The sequence below is a fragment of the Lepisosteus platostomus genome, chromosome 11 (assembly GCF_059453375.1).
Source record: "Lepisosteus platostomus isolate fLepPlt1 chromosome 11, fLepPlt1.hap1, whole genome shotgun sequence".
In the NCBI taxonomy this organism is placed as follows: Eukaryota; Metazoa; Chordata; class Actinopteri; order Semionotiformes; family Lepisosteidae; genus Lepisosteus; species Lepisosteus platostomus.
In genome coordinates, this window is record NC_142621.1 from 41,395,915 (window position 1) to 41,414,825 (window position 18,911).

General features: G+C 37.9%; 1 protein-coding gene across 2 annotated transcripts in view; it reads left to right on the top strand.

Moving 5' to 3' along the window:
* The first annotated feature begins 4,155 nt into the window (after positions 1 to 4,155).
* Positions 4,156 to 18,911, top strand: part of slc39a11 (solute carrier family 39, member 11) — a 185,976-nt gene continuing 171,220 nt past the window's right edge. For both annotated transcript variants that reach the window (XM_088599740.1, XM_088599741.1), the window contains exons 1-3: positions 4,156 to 4,283; positions 6,894 to 7,010; positions 9,400 to 9,438. In XM_088599740.1, the coding sequence (XP_088455866.1) occupies positions 6,903 to 7,010; positions 9,400 to 9,438 (147 nt within the window). In that variant the 5' untranslated portion in view covers positions 4,156 to 4,283; positions 6,894 to 6,902. The remainder of the gene's footprint in view (positions 4,284 to 6,893; positions 7,011 to 9,399; positions 9,439 to 18,911) is intronic.

The following is an 18,911-nucleotide window of genomic DNA, read 5'->3' on the forward strand; positions in this document are numbered from 1 at the left end:
TATAGAAGTTAGCAATTATTAAAAGATAATTCTTTACAGAGTTTAAGCAGGGCTTAATGGTTGTACAAACTGAGCACCATAAACGCATTAGCTTCAGAAACCATGGTTCTAGAATACATAATGTGGAAACTAGTGAGGCTTAATGAGGTAAAGTCGTCTCACAGCTCTGTACATTACAAGATTTGTGGCTTGAAATATTTCTTGTTTCAGTGTGGTGAAAGCACCAGGTTTCTAAAACAGTAACTTAATCATACTAGCTGGTTGATGGCAGTTTTTGTGTTTATTCAGGCTTGAAACCTCATGATCAATAGACAGGGCTGTAGATGTCAGCACAGAAATCCATACAGATTCACATGAAACCAAGTGCAAAATGAGAAAATCACTTTTGCATTTTATGTCAAGTAAACCTATTGCAGTCTATATTCTGATTTATTACAAAAATAATTTAATTATTATGGACCATGCATTTTGGTACATTTTCTGAAAAGCTGTGAAAAAAGCTACATACATTATTAAAAACAGAAGAGCTGAATTTACAATTCACAAGATCTTATCAGCAACACCTATGAACAAGTGTATTTGATCAAAATATTATAGGAATGACATAATTCTGTGTTGTATATTCCAGGCTGAATGAATTCAAGGTGTATTTTAGTTCCAGCCTTAATTTGTGTTAAACTGCTGCTTGCCAAACCCGGCTTTGGAGAGGATTGGGAATATCTGCTGGAGAGTAAAAGATGGGTTGAAATTGAAGGGAGCCTGTACAATCAGGACAACATTGACGTTTCAGTGACACAAAGTGTACAATTTACTGCTTCACCCATACTGCATGTCAGGCAGGCATTCCAACAAGATCTGCTGATAGATGGTCCACTTATTGTCTGCAGGGGATGAACCGGTCAGTTCCTCCATTGATGAAAGCTGTCTCTATTGCTGTGTATCATGGTTGAAGGATAGTGAAGACAAAAGCTAATTTCTCAGAAGTGGCTCTTGTTACAGTGCAAATGTCCTGTACAGCCTGCTACCTTGCCACATGTATCTTGGAAACCAATTTTAGATATCATCCGTTTTGTATTATACAATACCAAAGATACATTATACACAAATCAACCCAATTGGTTAGTACACCCATGAGTCATATGTTCTCTATGTCCTTGACAAATAATACATTATTTAATTAGTATGCTAAAGGTTTCGAGAACATGATACTGATAAAACATTACAGGGAGTATCTTTGTGAAATCAGCCTGATGTCTTTTAGGCAAAGTCATGGGTCTTCATGAGGAGGCATAACAGATGTTGTTAGTGAAAAATGCATTAACCAAAGCCACCATGAGTCTGGATGACTCAGAGTCATGGCAGGGGATGTCAGAATAAAGAACACCTTGTCAATACCTAGTAAGTGATGCAGTTACAAGAAAAAAGACATGTTGGCCTGTGTGAAGCAAGCCATGATACATTCTCAATCAATGGGGAGTACAGCTAGGTCTCTTCTTCCTCAATCAAATATTGATCCAGCCATGTTCTGTCATTCACAACTAAATGTGGCAGTTTTTATCTACCAATACAATCTACAAGGACCTTCCAAATTAAGATAACGTTCTAATTCTGTCCACTTTTATCACAGGGCTTGAGACATGGTAGTAACACCTTTTAACTCCATTACTTATTGGATCAAGTCCTTTCAAATGCCAACAGTGTGAATTCACACAGTGGATTCTGACATTTTCTTGAAAATAAAACTTTTTGTCCTTGTAAACCCAGAGAGTCTCTAGGTCCTACTAGGTCCTGGTCCTTCTCTCACATGGTTACAAGCTGTGATCAAATCCGTGATCACAGAGCTTAACCTCTTCTCGGATGGTCACATTTACTGTTTGAACTTCTAAGGAGGTCTGACTGCCTACTTTGTTAAGGGAGCACTGCATTTCAGCCTTCACTGGCTGCCCTCCAGGCTCGATGCCCTCATTAAATCTATGTCCGAGAGAAAGAAAATGATTATTTTTTATACTCAAAAACATAGTAGTTTTCTTTATTTCCTTTCTTCACACATTCTGAAATCCTAAATTATCCACTCCTTATCACAGCTATGCCTATTTAGATCTTCTTAACATGCTGTGCTCACAGTACACAGTGACGCTTCAGTTTCACAGATACACTGTATGCCTTTGGAAAACAAGGACACTAATATATAAAATTAGGACAAAACACCAACTGCAGCAGAGACAAAACATGACTAAAAACTGCACTGAAGAGCCCCAGTCAAGGTGAAACTAGACTGCTTGTTTGTTTATGGGACGACTGAACAATATAATAGAATCAGTTTACTTTTTTAACTTTGGGACTAAACAATTAAATGAAATTTTCTGGACAGCATGGTGGCACATTGGTTTGCATTGCTGCCTTGCAGCCCTTGGGTCCAGGAATACTATCTATCTGTGTGGAATCTGTATGTTCTAGTCATGCTCGCATGCTCTGGTTTCCTCCCACAGTCCAAAGACATACCTGTACTAGTAGGTGAGTTGGCTTCTGGGAAATTTAGCCCTGCTGTAAGAGTGTTTGTGTGTGTCTGTCCTGTGATGGACTGGTGCACCGGCCAGAATGTATTCCGCTTTCAGCTCATTGCTTGCTGGGATAGGCCTTGGCTCTCTTGCAACCCTGAATTAAAAGGAGCAGTTACTACAAACGGATGGATGAGTGTTTACATATATACATACCTTCCTCTATAGTTTTTGAATTTTGAATATGGAAACTAATAGCCTGTATTAACCATTTGGTATAAGACAAATGTAGTTTATATTCTAGTCTCCTCTCTGTATGAAATAACAGTTTAAAATAAATGCTGATAAAAAAGGATCACCTCTGCTCCAACAGAGGCAGACAAAACATTAACTTCTCCCTGCTGTTAAGAATCACAGTACACTACACAATTCTTTCTTAAAAGCAGTTGGACAGCAAGTCCTGGAAATGTTGGAATGAACAACATCTTTGCCAATGTAAACCCGTGTAGGTTTTTTACATTTATTCATTAATGTATTTTGTCCTTGGAGCAGATGACTAAAGCAAGCTCTCCTATTCGCCAGTAGTTTATCTGTCATCTTGATATTCCTGCTCCAGCTTTCCTTTTAAGAAGATAGTATTACCCATTAATAATCTTTCCTTGGCATAATAAAACTTACTTACAGTATGACGTGCTGTACCAACCAATACCACCGCCCCCGACATCCTGTTAATTTTAGTTTTAATCTGATTTATATTCTAATGGTTTGAGAATTAGTTTTTCTTCTGAATCCTGGGAAACTAATTTCTTAATTAAGACCGTTTCCAGTTTAGTTCAGTTTCGTATATCTACAGTGTAACATTTAGCACAATCAAATGGAGAAAGTAATTAAGAACATTTTATAGGAAAGCTCACTAACTCTGGGAAATTCCGCAAAAATACGTTAAATGTATTGTATTAGCAAAGAGTAATCCACAGATTCGATATCGTCAACTTTAGGGATCTTGATACGATTACCGGAAAACGCTTTCCTAAAAAATGCATGCAGACAACAACAACAACAACAACAACAACAACAACAACAACAAAATAAACCCAACTCATGTCCTAAAATGTTTAATTGGCGAAAATAACCACCCAGCTTTATTCAGGTAAACAATTTTTTGTAAGAGTTTTGAAATGTTTACTTTTCGGTAATTTCTAGTTGGAAGTCATTCTTGGACCGTAAGCGTTAAGTCTACATTTCAGTAATTGTGTGTGCTTAGGACGATGACGTAAATCAGAACACACCTTTGTAATTGATGTCACAGGTAACTCTTAAACATGTCTTTAATTTAGAGGTCTCAACATACCATTCTTGATTAAAGGGAAAAGCACAAGGTGGTTTTTAGATTGACGCATATATGGAAAGTAATCGCCTATAATTGTGATTTGCAGAGAAACAAGCGTGGCTTTATTTTTTACATTCCACATAGTATGAAATTAAATACAGAATTTTGAAAATAGATCAAACCGTTAATGTCTCGCCGCTGTTAAGAACAATACTACACTACATACAGTTATTATTTTATTAGAGAATAGTTGGACACCAAGTCCTGGAAATTTCGGAATGAATGGCGGCTCTTACCACCAGTAGAATTAAAGGAAAAACTTATGGCTGAGTCGCGCTACATTAGCAGCCAGTAGCAGTTCGAGATGGGCGGTATTTGGAGGGTTTCGGAGACACGTGTACAGAGAAACAGGAAGTGAGTGCAGTGGACTTTCAGTTGGTGAATGGTTCATTACAGTAAGTGCTTATTGTGTTTTTTTTCTGTTTAAATGTATTAAAGGTCACATTAAAGCGTTGACACATTGCACATTGTTTATGGCGTATGTTTTTCCTAAGCATTTTCAGTCTAACATTGCCCCCCTGGAGTGCGTTTAAATCCAGGTAACAACCTGCTTGCACATTTCAGTATTTTAAACTTAAACAATTAGTGGCGAAGTGTATGATTCGATAAGCATTCAGCTGTGTTGTGGGCTTTCTAAAAATGAGACAAGTTATTACAGATCACCTGAATGCAAAACAATACACCACCTGTTTGAAAAATGAACTGGTTTTCAGAATACGGGTTTGAGCAGAAGTTTGCATCTGTTTTCATGTATCCTGTAAGTTCCTCACATTTCATTCAGCTCCTTATGGTCTATCATCTGTAAAGAATTAAAAGTACGAGGAAAACGGGACGCTTGCGGCACTATCAAATATGTATTTGTTAAGCTGTTAAATATTAATCAGAGTCCCAGATAAAACCACACTTGTGCATTTTGAAGTGAATAACCTGTAAGGAGCACACTAATTGTACTAAATGTTGCTTAAAGCCTGTTTCACAGTTGCAGAGCAGAGAAACAGGATCTGTGGGCTTTCAGACAGGACAAAGGGAACTTGTACAGCAGGAAAGCTGCATCATTTAACACTTTCGTTTCATGTTGACATTGTGTTCCTTTTGTTCATTAGTGACTAGATCAACATCTTACCCTTCCCTGCCCTGACTAGAAGTCAGACTTGTTCAGCACTATGTTTATTTTAGGTGAAGGATGTTAATACTGCTTATTAAGTATTCTCTTCCAGAGTAGACCTTGTATATTTCTGTTTGATATCTTCGATTATTTTATCTGATAAGTTGTTTGTGTCCAACATGATATCTGGTTTCTTTCCCTAAATTGGGTTCTTTTGCATTTTTTGTGTCTTACTCATAAACGTTTAAAGAATTTAAAAAAACAGTTTTTTTCTTTATTAACCAATTTGTTTCTTGTGAAACAAGAGGAAATCTGCCAGAAACCAAACGTGACCTGCAACATTCACTTCATGAATTCTGATCTTAGAAGGGCAGAGTTTGTATCATTAGAGGAGAAAAGAATGAAGAAATTCAAACTGCCAAATACTGTCCAGATTTAAAGAAGAACATGATTTTTTATAATGCAAGAATGTATAGTGATTCACAGTAGATGTAGATTTCATTTCTAAAGAAATCCGTTAGCACTGCCAGATGTTTTGTAATGAATTGTGCACAGTTGGCTGCACTGTGCACAAATATTCTAATATAAAATGTATTATGATGTAAAGGGGTTGATTCAAGATGTCACACTGTATATACCAGTATTGATTTGAAAGTATTTCTGCTTAGATGAGGATTTGCACTTTGATGAAATTTTGCATCATTCAGTTAATCCAGAAGTGAATGACATGCGAGGACACACAATAAATTAGAGCTGCAACCCTTCGTAAGCTTACAAGCAATTTTCATTGGCAGAGCGTGTGCGAGTCATTAGTAACCAATTGTTTAACTTAAATCAATTAGCATTCTGTGGGAACAACATCAGGCAAAATCACTGCGCCTTCAGTGAGGGGATTTTTTCAACGTGCAGTGGAGTGCGAGGGCAAATATTTTATTCATAACCTGCAAATATAATATGAACTAGATGCATGCATCATGGTTGTTTGATCGTATTGTGCATTATTGTCTCTTCAGCTGTATTGTATGAAAGGTCCTCAGGACTGGATACCATAATGGGGAGGGAGAGGGGGTGTCAGTGTTGCAGAGTCCACAACATGTAGGCTGCACTGGGTGCTCTGCACAGTGGTCTTCAACACCTCTTCATAACTGGTCTTTAGAAATATTTTATAGTTCTTAGCAGCCTCCTTCAAAGAATCTCACTTAACACTTGTTGCTTGATTTGTTTCCAGATGAATCTTCCTGTGCAAAGTTTGTTTTGCAAAGTGCATTTTTAAAAATACTTGTCTAAACAAACGCTCTATCCACAAAACTCTTCAATCATGTCTAGTGAAAGAAGGAGAGGTTTGCACCTCTGATCTCCCCTCAGTTCACAGCATGTCATCCAAATATGAGGCCAAGAAAGACATTTCAGAACCCCAGTTCTCTGTTCTTCATGTACTTATGTGAGCAGAGGCTTATCCCTGAATTTGCAAGCAAGAAATGTGCTTGAGAATGTAAATTTCTTCAATTTCATTGGTTTAAGTAGGTCAACACAGGAGGGAGCCCAGTTCAAGGAATCCTTTGAGGACCCTTTAAATAGCCTGTTTTGTGTAAATAATTAGAGCAGGCATAGTCTACTCTCTTTCCTGAGAGACAGAAATCTTTAGCTTCTGTGAGTCATCGCCTATCATTTTGTACCTGGAACAAATGACAGTTGTCACCAATTAATGTTCATAATTGAAAGTCAGTGCTTCAGAAGCACTAGGATTGCCCATGTTATGAGTTAGAAAGCGTGACACAATGGAGACGGAGATGGAGAAGACAATTGGAGACAGCAACAGAGAATGTTTACAGGCAATCTGAACTACTCTTTAAGTGTTGTGACCCTGTTCCTAAGATTGTGTTTGTGTGTGTATCTCCAGGTGGAAAGTATGATCCCAGGTTACAGCCCAGTGTTCCAGGCCCTGTTGGGAACTCTCTTCACTTGGGGGCTCACAGCTGCAGGAGCTGCCCTGGTCTTCATATTCTCCACAGGACAGGTGCCGGTTATTACATTCATCTTTATCGAGCGACCAGCTTCTGGGGAAACTGAGATACATTGGCAGCTTCTTATTTTGAAGCATTACTGCATGCCAACGCAAAGCCTCATGTGAGGGCTTGATTAAAGCAGTTTTACACACACTTGCAGTGAAAAGAAGAGGCTGGTTTTGTTGGAAAGATTTTTGCCAGTACTCCGAGCAGCCTGTTTATTCCCATTTGCTTTCTTTCAGGCCAGCTTGCTTGAGTGTTTTTGATGTAGGAGTTGTGCAGACTGCTTAATAGCATGCACAATACTGGATACTGGTGCTTTGCCTTAAGCTCCATGAAGGGCAAATGAATACAGTTCATGGTAAATTACTTTCATTACCCTTTCCATGTTGGGGTATACGCAGTAAATGCCAGGCTTCTTTCATGGCTTTGTTTTTGTAGGTAGAAGACCTGTTGTACCTATTTGAATTTATAGAGCAACTGTTTGCTTGCCTTCACGGACTCAGGATTTGCGTGTGTGCTCCTTTTTGTCATCTGCCTTGATTTGCCTTGACCGGTTTGCAGTTATGCCAAAGTGTGTTTACAGTATACAGAGTCCAGTAATACTAAACTGTGCCATTTTCTTGCAAAGCTTACCAAACACCTACTGTATAACAAGTTTGAAGTACCAGAAATGTATGTAAACATGCGGCTTAAGCAGCTGTACACAGAATTTGGATGAAAAAAACTCGGTTGCAAATGATAAAGAAAGAAGCTAATCTTTTTAATATTAGAATAGTATGAAGTATTTTCCTTTACCCTATAATCATTGCTATGGTAACTCTATGCATTGTAAAACAAACTTCATTGTTTTTTTTTACATTTGGAATATTTTGTTGTCTTCTATGAATTTGGCATTACTAATGTTTTCCAGATTATGTTTTGAACTATTTTCTTAAAATATATATGTTGTTCTTTATCCGTCTTTATAGGAATACTGTACAGTAGTGGTTCTATAGGTAACTGGATTAGGAGGGAGTGCTTACCCTGGTCCCTTGGCTTAATTCAGCTTCAGGCTTGCACAGTCTTGTCTCCCTAAATCTCCACCTTAAATAATAATAATAATTGCTTACACTTATATAGCGCTTTTCTGGACACTCCACTCAAAGCGCTTTACAGGTAATGGGAACTCCCCTCCACCACCACCAATGTGCAGCCCCACCTGGATGATGCGACGGCAGCCATAGTGCGCCAGAACGCTCACCACACATCAGGTATCAGTGGGGAGGAGAGCAGAGTAATGAAGCCAATTCATAGATGGGGATTATTAGGAGGCCATGATTGGTAAGGGCCAATGGGGAATTTGGCCAGGACGCCGGGGTACACCCCTACTCTTTTCGAGAAACGCCCTGGGATTTTTAATGACCACAGAGAGTCAGGACCTCGGTTTTACGTCTCATCCGAAGGACAGTGCCTGTTTACAGTATAGTGTCCCCGTCACTATACTGGGGCATTAGGATCCACATGGACCACAGGGTGAGCACCCCCTGCTGGTCCCACTAACACCTCTTCCAGCAGCAACCTTAGTTTTCCCCAGGAGGTCTGCCATCCAGGTACTGACCAGGCTCACACCTGCTGAGCTTCAGTGGGTTGCCAGTTGTGAGTTGCAGGGTGATATGGCTGCTGGCATCAGTTGATCTGCTAAATCAGTTGATGTAGCAGTTCTGTGTGTCTCCACCTGAGCTGGTGCAGTGCTGCTGAGGCATAGTGACTGCTGTGTGTCACCCAGGTGGATGCTGCACTTCAGAGATGGATGAATTAATTCCCCTCCTATATGTGAAGGACTTTGGGATGCAAAGAGCTGCATAAATGACTTATCATTATTCCTTAGTTGCCTTTTTAGTTTTAAAGCTGGACTAGAAAATCTTTTTGTGAGTTGTGCACCTATATTACATTACATATAGTTAAAAGGAAGCCGTAATCTAAAATACTTTAAGAATGGGTGGTGTTCTGTTTTAATTGTATTTTACATAAGTTCCAAAAAAACATTCTGCCACATCCATTCCACTGATAGCGAGAATATGTATTTTGATAAAATGCATTTTTTACCAACCAGATTTAATAGCTCTGGACGGGAATCCAAATTGACAAATTCTCTGGCAAACTCTGAATGGGATTTCAGGGAATGTGTTGCACAGTGGGGATTCTGTCAATTATTGAAAAGTGTAAGAATCACATTTTTGGTTCAGGTGCTGATTGGGGGGGAAAAAAAACAACAACTGTTGGGTGCCTTTTTTTATAAGTGAAAGAGGAAGGATGTTTCACTGTGGAGTCTTGAAAGATATGTTACAGCTTTTGAAACTTGAGGTTTCATTGAGGAAACAGATGGTTGATATAATTTTTCTTTTTTTCCCCCTCCAGAAAAGAATCCTGGATGGGAGCCTGGGGTTTGCTGCGGGGGTAAGAGCGGTGTCCTTGAATATTTTATTCTCTTCTCTGGGTGAGATCCTTCGCAAGCTTCGAAATTGAAATCCATCTTTTTTACTAGGAAGGAAAGGATTCCCTGTTTATGCAGTATATAAAGAAGCCTGTGGTGGGACTGAACCGGTATTTTGTTGTTGTGTATTGTTGTGTAAATGTAAAAAACAAGAGGCAGAGAGTTCATTTGGTTCAAAAGTTCACAGGCTATTGGTGCAATTTTCATTTGCGTTGGCAGTGTACATGCTATCTGATGTCTGCATTTGGAATGGACTGTTGACCTTGGATCGAATGCTGTGGTATTCCCTATAGGTGCACCTTTAAAATGTTTTTCTTTTGGCCAGATCCATAATTTTATTCTTACCAGTGTGTCAGACACTTGCTGCACTACTTTGCATTGTAAGGAATGTGTGATGAGTCTGGAGATCCCAGTCCTTTAAAAGTCTGTTTCTTACTCCTGCCCTTATTGCGTAAAAGTTGGTGCTTTGCCGTTTGAGAATGTGGCCTTTTCACTTTAAAAGTTTAGTAAATTTGACTGAGGTACCCAGTGGCATTGGATGGTCTAACTAAAATTATTTTTATGGTCATGGGTATCTGAGAAGGCTTTGTACTGTATGTTTATTGGACAAAATACTGGGAGTTCACATTCAGGTTTAAAAAAATCTGGCTCCATCATACATCTCTGAACTCCTTCACTCCTTACACTCCCTCTCACAGGCTCCGTTCCGTTGAGTCTGGTCCTTTGTTCACTGTACCTAGGACTAAAATCTCAGACTTTTGGTGACCGTTCCTGTTCTGTTGCTGCTCCTTTGTTATGCAATGCCCTTCATCAGACTCTACAAGGCACAATATCTTTGACTCTCTTCAAATCCAAACTCAAAAGTAATCTTTTTGCTAGGGTTTGTGTGTGATTGCCCTATGGTTTCCCTTCTATATCTGTATGTTCGTGTTGAATATTGTTATTTTAAGCCACACTGCTAACGAACACTGTGAGGGCCTTTATATAAACCAAAACCTTAATAAATTGAAACATTCCTTTAATCACAATTAATCAAGAATGTGCATTCTAAGGCCTTAACCAACGAATTAACTAATATTCACCCAGTGTGTCTGGACTTGAAGAGCACTAGAGAGACTTTCGCCACCATCTGTGGTCAGAACAATCCCCAGATCTCAATCCATTTACATTGAAGCAACATGTGGCTTACTTCCACATGCCATTAACTTATTCACAACAGCAAGGTGACTTTACTAAAAAAACAGGATAGATCACTGCACACACAGTATTTTTTTTATCTTCTTGGAACACGACACACACTTTCTTTGTTTGGATCCTTATATAGTACTGTATATCGGCAGGTGAATGTTTAAAATGCTGTTGAAAAGTGTCTTCTAGCTCTTGGTAGTATTGCCATTTTTCACACCTTCTATGTGAAATTTGATACTGACTGAAGGTCTTGGGCGTGGGCCACTGAGGATACCTACTAAGATGGTCACAAACCTGTTATTTTATTTTTTATTGTTAAAAGTGTACTACATGGATTGTCAAAATACATGTCTGGTGTCAAGTTTAATACGGCAGGAAGCATATTCATATTGGCTTTGAGACATGAGACTTTGAGGCATGACAACTGAAATTAACCAGAAAGTTTGGTATCTGATTGTGTAAGGTTCAAATGCAAGAAAGTGACTTTATTAGTTTGTAGGATAACTAAATGTGGGGAAGGATGAGCCTTTAAAAGAAACGGATGGTGATTTTAAAGTGTGATGTGGACAGAGATTCACAAATAAGCACAATCATGTTCAAATGGTTTGAAAACCCAGTTGTGCTGAGTATCTGCTTCTCTTAGTGACTCTTATGTTACCGATCTTTTGGGCATTGTCCATCTGAAAGTTTGATACAAATTAATAAACCTCTGACACATTCCTAAAAGCCGAGGGAACATTAAACTTTAATAGTTTTATCCTATAAGCTAGTGAGTCAAACTTTGTAAAAAGGGATTAGGTGTAATGAACATTTACTTAGGAAATATTATTTTTTCATTGAGGGAATTCAATGTTCACAGTGACATTTATGTGTAAAGTCTGAAATTTTCAAGTGAAGATTTATGTGATGTATTGAGTTATAATATTTGGTACATTTAGGCCTTTATGAGACTTAAAAAGCTGTTAGGAATAAAATTACTGGCAGTGCAGTGGATAAAACATTTTAGTCCTTGATATTGGTCTATTTAAATTGAATTCACTGAACTGTATGCAGCAGGCTAGCAGTCTTTATGCAGTGGTGGTTTCAGCATCCTGCATGCATAATGTACTTAGACTAAGTGGGAAGTAACCTTTATCTGACAAAACTACACTTTTCATCTTTATGGATACTTACCTGTTAATTAGACTTGTATGAATGTGTTTCCACTGCAGTGTTGGAGCCTTCAAATATGTTTTAGTTCCTGAAATTGCAATAAGCTTAAATCTTAAATATGTAATGAATTGGCTATATATATATAAACCACCTCTCTCTGGGACCCAGCTGAGTTAAACACCCGATTTATCCTAGAGATTTATCCTAAATAAATGCTTCTTTTATATTTAATAAGTAATGAATTAGAAGTATTGATAATATTATATCTAATACTGTTTACAGCCTTCATGTCTAGATAAAAATCACTCAACAAACAGATATAGAACCAGTTGCTGATTTATGCAAGTGGACATAAAATTAAGATGGAGTATTCTTTCATCACAATTATAGATGCACTGATTAGACACTGTACTGTTCTCAAACATTGCTTATTTTGACAACTAAGGCATCACACATAAGGCGCTGAAATCTCACAATCAAATGAATATGGAGTACCCTCCTTTCCCAGCACTTCAGCTTCCAGAATTAAGCTGCGGTAAGTTTCACTTGTTTGGCAATCACATCCCACTTTACAGTAGCTGCTGCAGGCGAAGGTCCAAGTTGGGGAGGTGGAACAATTTTGGAGGTACTTCGATTCCAGATGGAAGCGTGAGTGGAATGTAGCAATCCCGTATTTCAGCTCCCACTTCCATAAATTAATTTGATATAGCGTTCCCTGATAGTGGATGGATTGCTCAGTAAAGCACTACTGAACTGCAATTTTAGCCAAAAGGCCACTGAAGTAATCAAGCAAATATTCCTTAGCACTTAGAACATCTGAAAGTGTAAGACAGCACAATCGTAAACAGAAAATTCTTTTTTACAAGCGAATACTTGGAGACATCAACACATTAACAAAATCCCTTTTATTCTTTGCTCATACTGTACTTATCTCATCAATTCTCTTCCTTGCACCCTTTCATCTGAAGGCTCTTGTACTCTGTTTCTTTCAACCCGGCTTGGGCATTTCATTCATCTTAACCTTTCTCCTACTTCAATTTTTCTTTTCTTTTTCTAATTTCCTCTTCTTTCCCCTATACTTTCTGCATGACATAATACCTGCAGCACATAAGCCTCTGGGCTGTGTTGAGGTTGTTGGATTACATTGTTTTGTTGTTGTTTTTTGTTCATGCATGTGCGCTGTATATATTTCCAACTCTAAAGCCTAACTCAGCACTATAATATGAGGAAAATCAAACCAGGAGCATACAATATATAGCCTTAACAAATAATTAGTGAAGGTTAAGAAAAAATTAAATCTTTTATTTTATTGTCACTTTCCAAAAAATGTTGTTTGAAGACCAAACAGCTGCTTTCTGATGCCTGTGATAAGTCATGCAAATGGCTTTAATTTTGCCTTTAATTTTGATTTATTTCCATCTCCCAAGCGCTTAGATGTTTGCAATATTAATCCTTATTTGCACAGCCTCCTTTGTTGTTTTATTTTTATTCCACCCTCTTCATTCGGTGAGACTTTAGCACTTCTGATTAAGCTAAATGTTTCCTCTCTATTATCTGCAGTTTCCAAACCAAAATAACTGTTATTTGCTGAAGTGCTCTATTATTCTATTCTCTGTCTTCCTTTAGAGTACATGTCATTATTTCAGTTCAGACATTTTAAATTCGAGCCTTTATATTCTGTATATATCCACACCTAATTTCACGCACACACAAATCTAAAAAATATTTATTTTTCCATGTCAGCATCTCACATTGGTACTGTATATGGAGTTTTCTCAGATTGTTTACCATGTAAATGTCACTTATAAAAGCAGTATTCTTAGTTAATTTAATTTTTATTACTTTTATTTTACTGGGTAAGTCAAACATAAAATAATTCTTATTTCTAATGATTTGTTAGAAACACATTGATATGTTGGAGACGCTTTGTGTCGGAGTGAAACAATATTGAGAGAAGCACAGTACCTAGCTCAAAGACTCACCAACAATGTTCCACCTGAGATTTGAACCTAGACAGGCTCAGAGTTCAATGCTCACACCACTTCTCCAAGTTGCTACCTTAAGCTTGTTCTTGCCATTTTATAGAACAAATACGACAGGTATGATTTTATGTATGATTGATGTTTATCAACAAAACTCTTTACCAGGAAGTGTATAATGAAAATTGCAGACTGGTAGCATTTGTGACTGTTGTCGGAAGCAGGACAAGCTGTATAAATACAATCACATACTGGTCTACCAGTTCTATTGAGTTTCCTGTCCCTTCCCCAGTAAGGAGCTGTACTGCTTCTGTCAACTTTGGGACTTCTGGGATTAGATTCACACAGTGCAGCAGAAAGAGCATCTCTGTGTCTGCTTCTTTCCGCTGGCAGTGGGGGTCCTCTTTGGGCAGCCGGGCCTTCCTGTGTTGCCCTGTTTATATGGCCAGGCTGTGGTCACTGAGTCAGTACTTCATCAGGATCAGTTTCTATTTACTGTCTCTTGCCTAGTTCAGACACTCGGGCAGTGTATTTTGTGTTTTTAGGGTCGTGTAGCATTCCAGGTAATGTTGTTTGTACAGTATGTGCGTCTCACTGGGTAAGGTAGTGTTGTTTGGCTTGTGCTGTGATTTAGCCTGTGCCTGTAACCTACAGTAGGTGCCTTGGTTTGCACAGCTCATCCCAATGTACAGTAGAACTCAAGTCTGAACAGAGCATAAACATGGCAAAACCGGTCTTGTAGTCATCTCCCAAGAAAGCTGTTGTTAACCGAAAAGCATGAGGATGTTTGTTATAAAGATGGAATGATGCAGTGTCAGTAATCAAGGAGCAATAAATCACGAGAAGTGGCATTTTGTAGTGACTTGGCACTGCTTTACAGACCATCACGCTATGACCTCCCCATCAGTTGATCTTTACTCAACAGTTAGCATAATTTTCTGTATGTCTGAATTGCACTCATTGACGTCCATCAGGGTTGTCTACACAACCACCTGAGATCTTATTTCAACATAAAGGCATATGCTCTCCTGATAAGCAAGGCATGTTTGATACTTTCTCTGTTTTTTTTATTTTCACCAGCTGTGACATTCAACAGGTTAAATCACCTCAACACCTGTGATCTATCAAATCTGTACATAATGAGAAGATGTAGTACTTATGCAATAGTCAAGGTCAGTTATGAATGATATATTGATCAAAATAATGCTGAAAATGTTTAATCCAGAATCTGTATACTTTCCAATTTTTACATGGTCAAACAGTACTTCCTATTAGGTCTATCTTTGCAAATGTCCGCTGTTGCATTATTAGTAATAGTTTTCTTGTTAAATGTATTATAAGCGATTGGCTTGAGAGACTTCTGTTTTAATATTTTAATTTTATATGCTTTTGCTATGCAGCATAAAAAGATGAAATTATAATTAATGTTTGCCAATAGTTACAAATGGGAAATATAAAGGAAAGAAAAGTGCCAGGTTCTGAAGTATTCATTTGTCATGTCTTTATCCTGTATTGTACTAGAAATACATTTTATGTAATATAGGATTCCATTTTACAATTGCTGTATGTCTTATGTTTGAACAAAGAAAAAAGGTTCAAAGAAAATGCTGGTCTTTTCTGCTATGTGAAGCAGATACAGAAATGTGCCAGGCTTATTTCAGCTGCAGCAGAGCATCATTTAAAGAAAAAGATCAATTTCTGTATGGCAACAATAATGTCTTATGTATTACTTACTGTGACCTTTTCAAATGTAATAATGTCTTTGTAATTAATGACAGCAGGAAGCGGATCCTGTTCTTTTGCTGTGACGCACAACATCTGTTTCTTTATTTCTGTTGGTGTTGGGACTAGAATTAAAGATGGCCTGGCTTCCCTTCAGAATGCCTTTGCCTAATCCCCTATACCTCCATAATTGTCTTTTTTTATTGTTTTTCCTGCCCAGATCTCCTCTGTGCAGAGTGGTAGAACGTATTACCACTTTTTAAAGTTTTCACAACATTTTTATAGTCTTACACATGCTCGATCTCTATTTGGTTTATGCTGAAGTGAGGAAGACTTTTATCTCACTGGAGAGACCTTAAAGTTCTTCACTAAAAGTATACTATAGAGCTACACCAGTCTTTGCTTTAACCATGTCAGTAATTATTTTCAAGGCTGTTGCACTGATAGAAATAAGACTTTGTTCAGCAACTTATTCTTATTGTACTTTTATGGGCTCTTCCTAACATTTTACTGATGGAGCCAAAAAAAAAGCATATTAAAATCCAGTAGCTTGCATGAAATATACAGTAGCCAGAGCTGACTTGTGCCACAAGAGCATACAGTTCATAAAACAGAGCAGGGCTCAATTCTTGAAATATAAAAGCTCTATGCAGAACTGATTTTTTTCTGCTACGCAGCACTCAGTCTCTCTTACCATGAAAGGTCCTGTAAGGAACTGGTGTCGTAGCTTATTTATGTACATTTAGATTTATTGTTTTTTTTCTGGTGGAGCAAGTTCTTATTTGGGCATGCCTGGTAGACAGCAACCAGCTTTTGTTCATGAGAACAAGTGGGCGTGGGGGGGGGAGTGAATTTAATTAGGTGTATGCTGTGGTGTTTGTCAACAATACATTTTGCTAATCAGTTTTATCAGACATCCCAGCACAGAAGATTGTACAGTGCAATCAGTGAGGCGTTTTTCATTTTCATTAAACGCAGTATGCATGGTTTGATATGGGTGTAATGGCTTAAAAAATAGCTGCAGTGTCTGTAGCTCAGCTCCGAGCAGTAGCACTTTCTCCTCGGGAGTGTAAGCAGGAGATGGGGTAGGGTGGTGAGGGCTGAGCAGTGTTCGTGCTGAGTCGTGACTGCTCGAGGAAAACGCATATGATACCTGTAAATATACTGTTGATCCTGCCAGAGATCTGTTCTGCTGATTGCTGGCGTTTCCTTTTCAGTGGGATTAGAGCTGACACCTTGGGGAACAGGGGAGTGTCCAAACACCAAAGGTCATTGAATGGAAAAGCACGGCACAAATAAAGAAAATCACGGACAAATCGGAGATCCCATGCTCTCATCCAGCAGCCCACACAGCTGGAAAAAAAAACAGCACAGCCAAGATGCATGAAAGAATTAACTAAGGAAGATTGCTTTGAATAATCAGCGTCTTCAGACGAGCGATTGAACCTCATTATGGTTCAGAGTAGATGCTTACTTTTTTTGTTCTGTGCTTGATCGAGAATATTCATCAGCCTTCAGGCAATGCAAGATACTTCACAGAAGAAAGAATAGGCATGTAAAACAAAAATTGAGTGCCATTCTGTACAACCTGCAAAATTGAAGTAACACATTGAATGAATGGCGTCTGGAGGAAGTACTTGAACATCAAGCTGATGTTGCAAAATAAACATTAGCTAGTTTCAAAACAAAACAAATTCCCACAAACATGCATCGTATACACTACACAAGAAGCTTTGTACTTGTTTGTTTTCCCTTTAAAATTCAGGGTTTGGGTTTGTTAGTCAGTCTGTCACAAAACTAAATTAGGTTATTAAACTTGCCCCATTATTAAATTCCTTTTTTTATATTTTCGTCTCTTAACTATCACTCACATCGCAAAGTAAGGTGAAACATTTCCATTTCAAATATACTTGAGGTATCTTGGAGAGACCTTGATGTGTAGACCTACTTTGAAAATGAATCACACCATAATGTCCAAATGAAAGGCATTATAGAAAATGACAGGAAAGAGATGGTAGCACTCTTCAAAATAATTATTTTTATATGTATTTTTCAGGCAAATGAGTAATGGTTGAATATGAAAATATCAGTTTTCTGGTTTTATTCTATTTTTTGGATGATCAAATTGATGCCTGAGTCTTTGGACATCAGTTAAAAATGTATAACTTAATGCAGCATCCCACTCTGTAGGTACTTGTGCTGAAGTGTGTGGTCAGATATATGCATGTCAGCAAGCACAACTTGTCAGTTCTTACTATCTTTATTAAATATCCATATAGTTCAATGTGTCGGTTGAACAAACAATGCAACCTAGGTCAGAGATTTTTTAGTTTAAACTGTGCTAATGTCTACAGGTGTGCTGATTTACTGACAAAGCGATCTCCGCTTATTCTAATTGGCAAGAAGATGCAGAGCAAATCTTCAGTTGCCAGTGGAAGGTGCAAACTGCTGATTGATCTCATCACGAAAGGTAAAGGGGGCACTCTGTGCAGGAGGGGCGTGTCAATTATCCCATTAGTGGTTGAGCTTTGACTTATCCGCACAGTTCAACGTATTTGGCTGTACAACAATATAATTAATGCAATCGAAAGCAATAATCAGTCAGTCAATAGTGGGAAGCATCTCATTGCAATTTGTCAATCAAGCTGCTGAGTGTGTGAAAACCTGACCACAAGAAAAATGGAACAGGGCAGTGCTTGTACTGCTCTTTAATTTTGATTGGTTAAAGTATTCTAGTTTGATGGGTCTTTTTATTTGCATGAAGAACTTTATTAGACTATAGACTTTTCTTTTGTCATGATAAAACATCTTATTTTTCTGTTTTAAATTAGGATATAAAAAGGACTTGATTTGTAACAATCTAATTAAGCAATCAGTTCAAATGGACACACCATATTCTACAAATTGACTTGTCTTTTTTATTGACTGTCCGGTTGTCAACAGGACAAACTGTTGAAGCTTTTTTTGCAAAGTAAATCCTCATAATAAACTATTTATGATACGTGCTTATTTAAATTTTGCAGAGCTTTTAAATTTAACTTGCAACCTGGTTGCAATTTGGTTTCACTGTTCCCAGATTAAAAAAACATTTTTTTCTCAAATGCTTTTGACATAATTTTTTTTTTAATTGAAAGGTAAACTGTATCTCAAATACCCTATCATTTTCTGCCTTCATTTTGGTTAAGGACATGGTTTCTCTAGAGAAATTAAAGATCCCATTGACACCAGTAGCATAAAATCGTAACTTTGTCATATTAGGAAGCTGTGAGAACATTAATCCCCCTATTGCTTGATAAACAGAGCAATAATGGGAAAAGGGCCTCCTGCAGTTCATGTTCGGACCCTTATGGTTTCTCCTTAATTTTCACATTATTCACCAGATCTCTCCTGCTGCT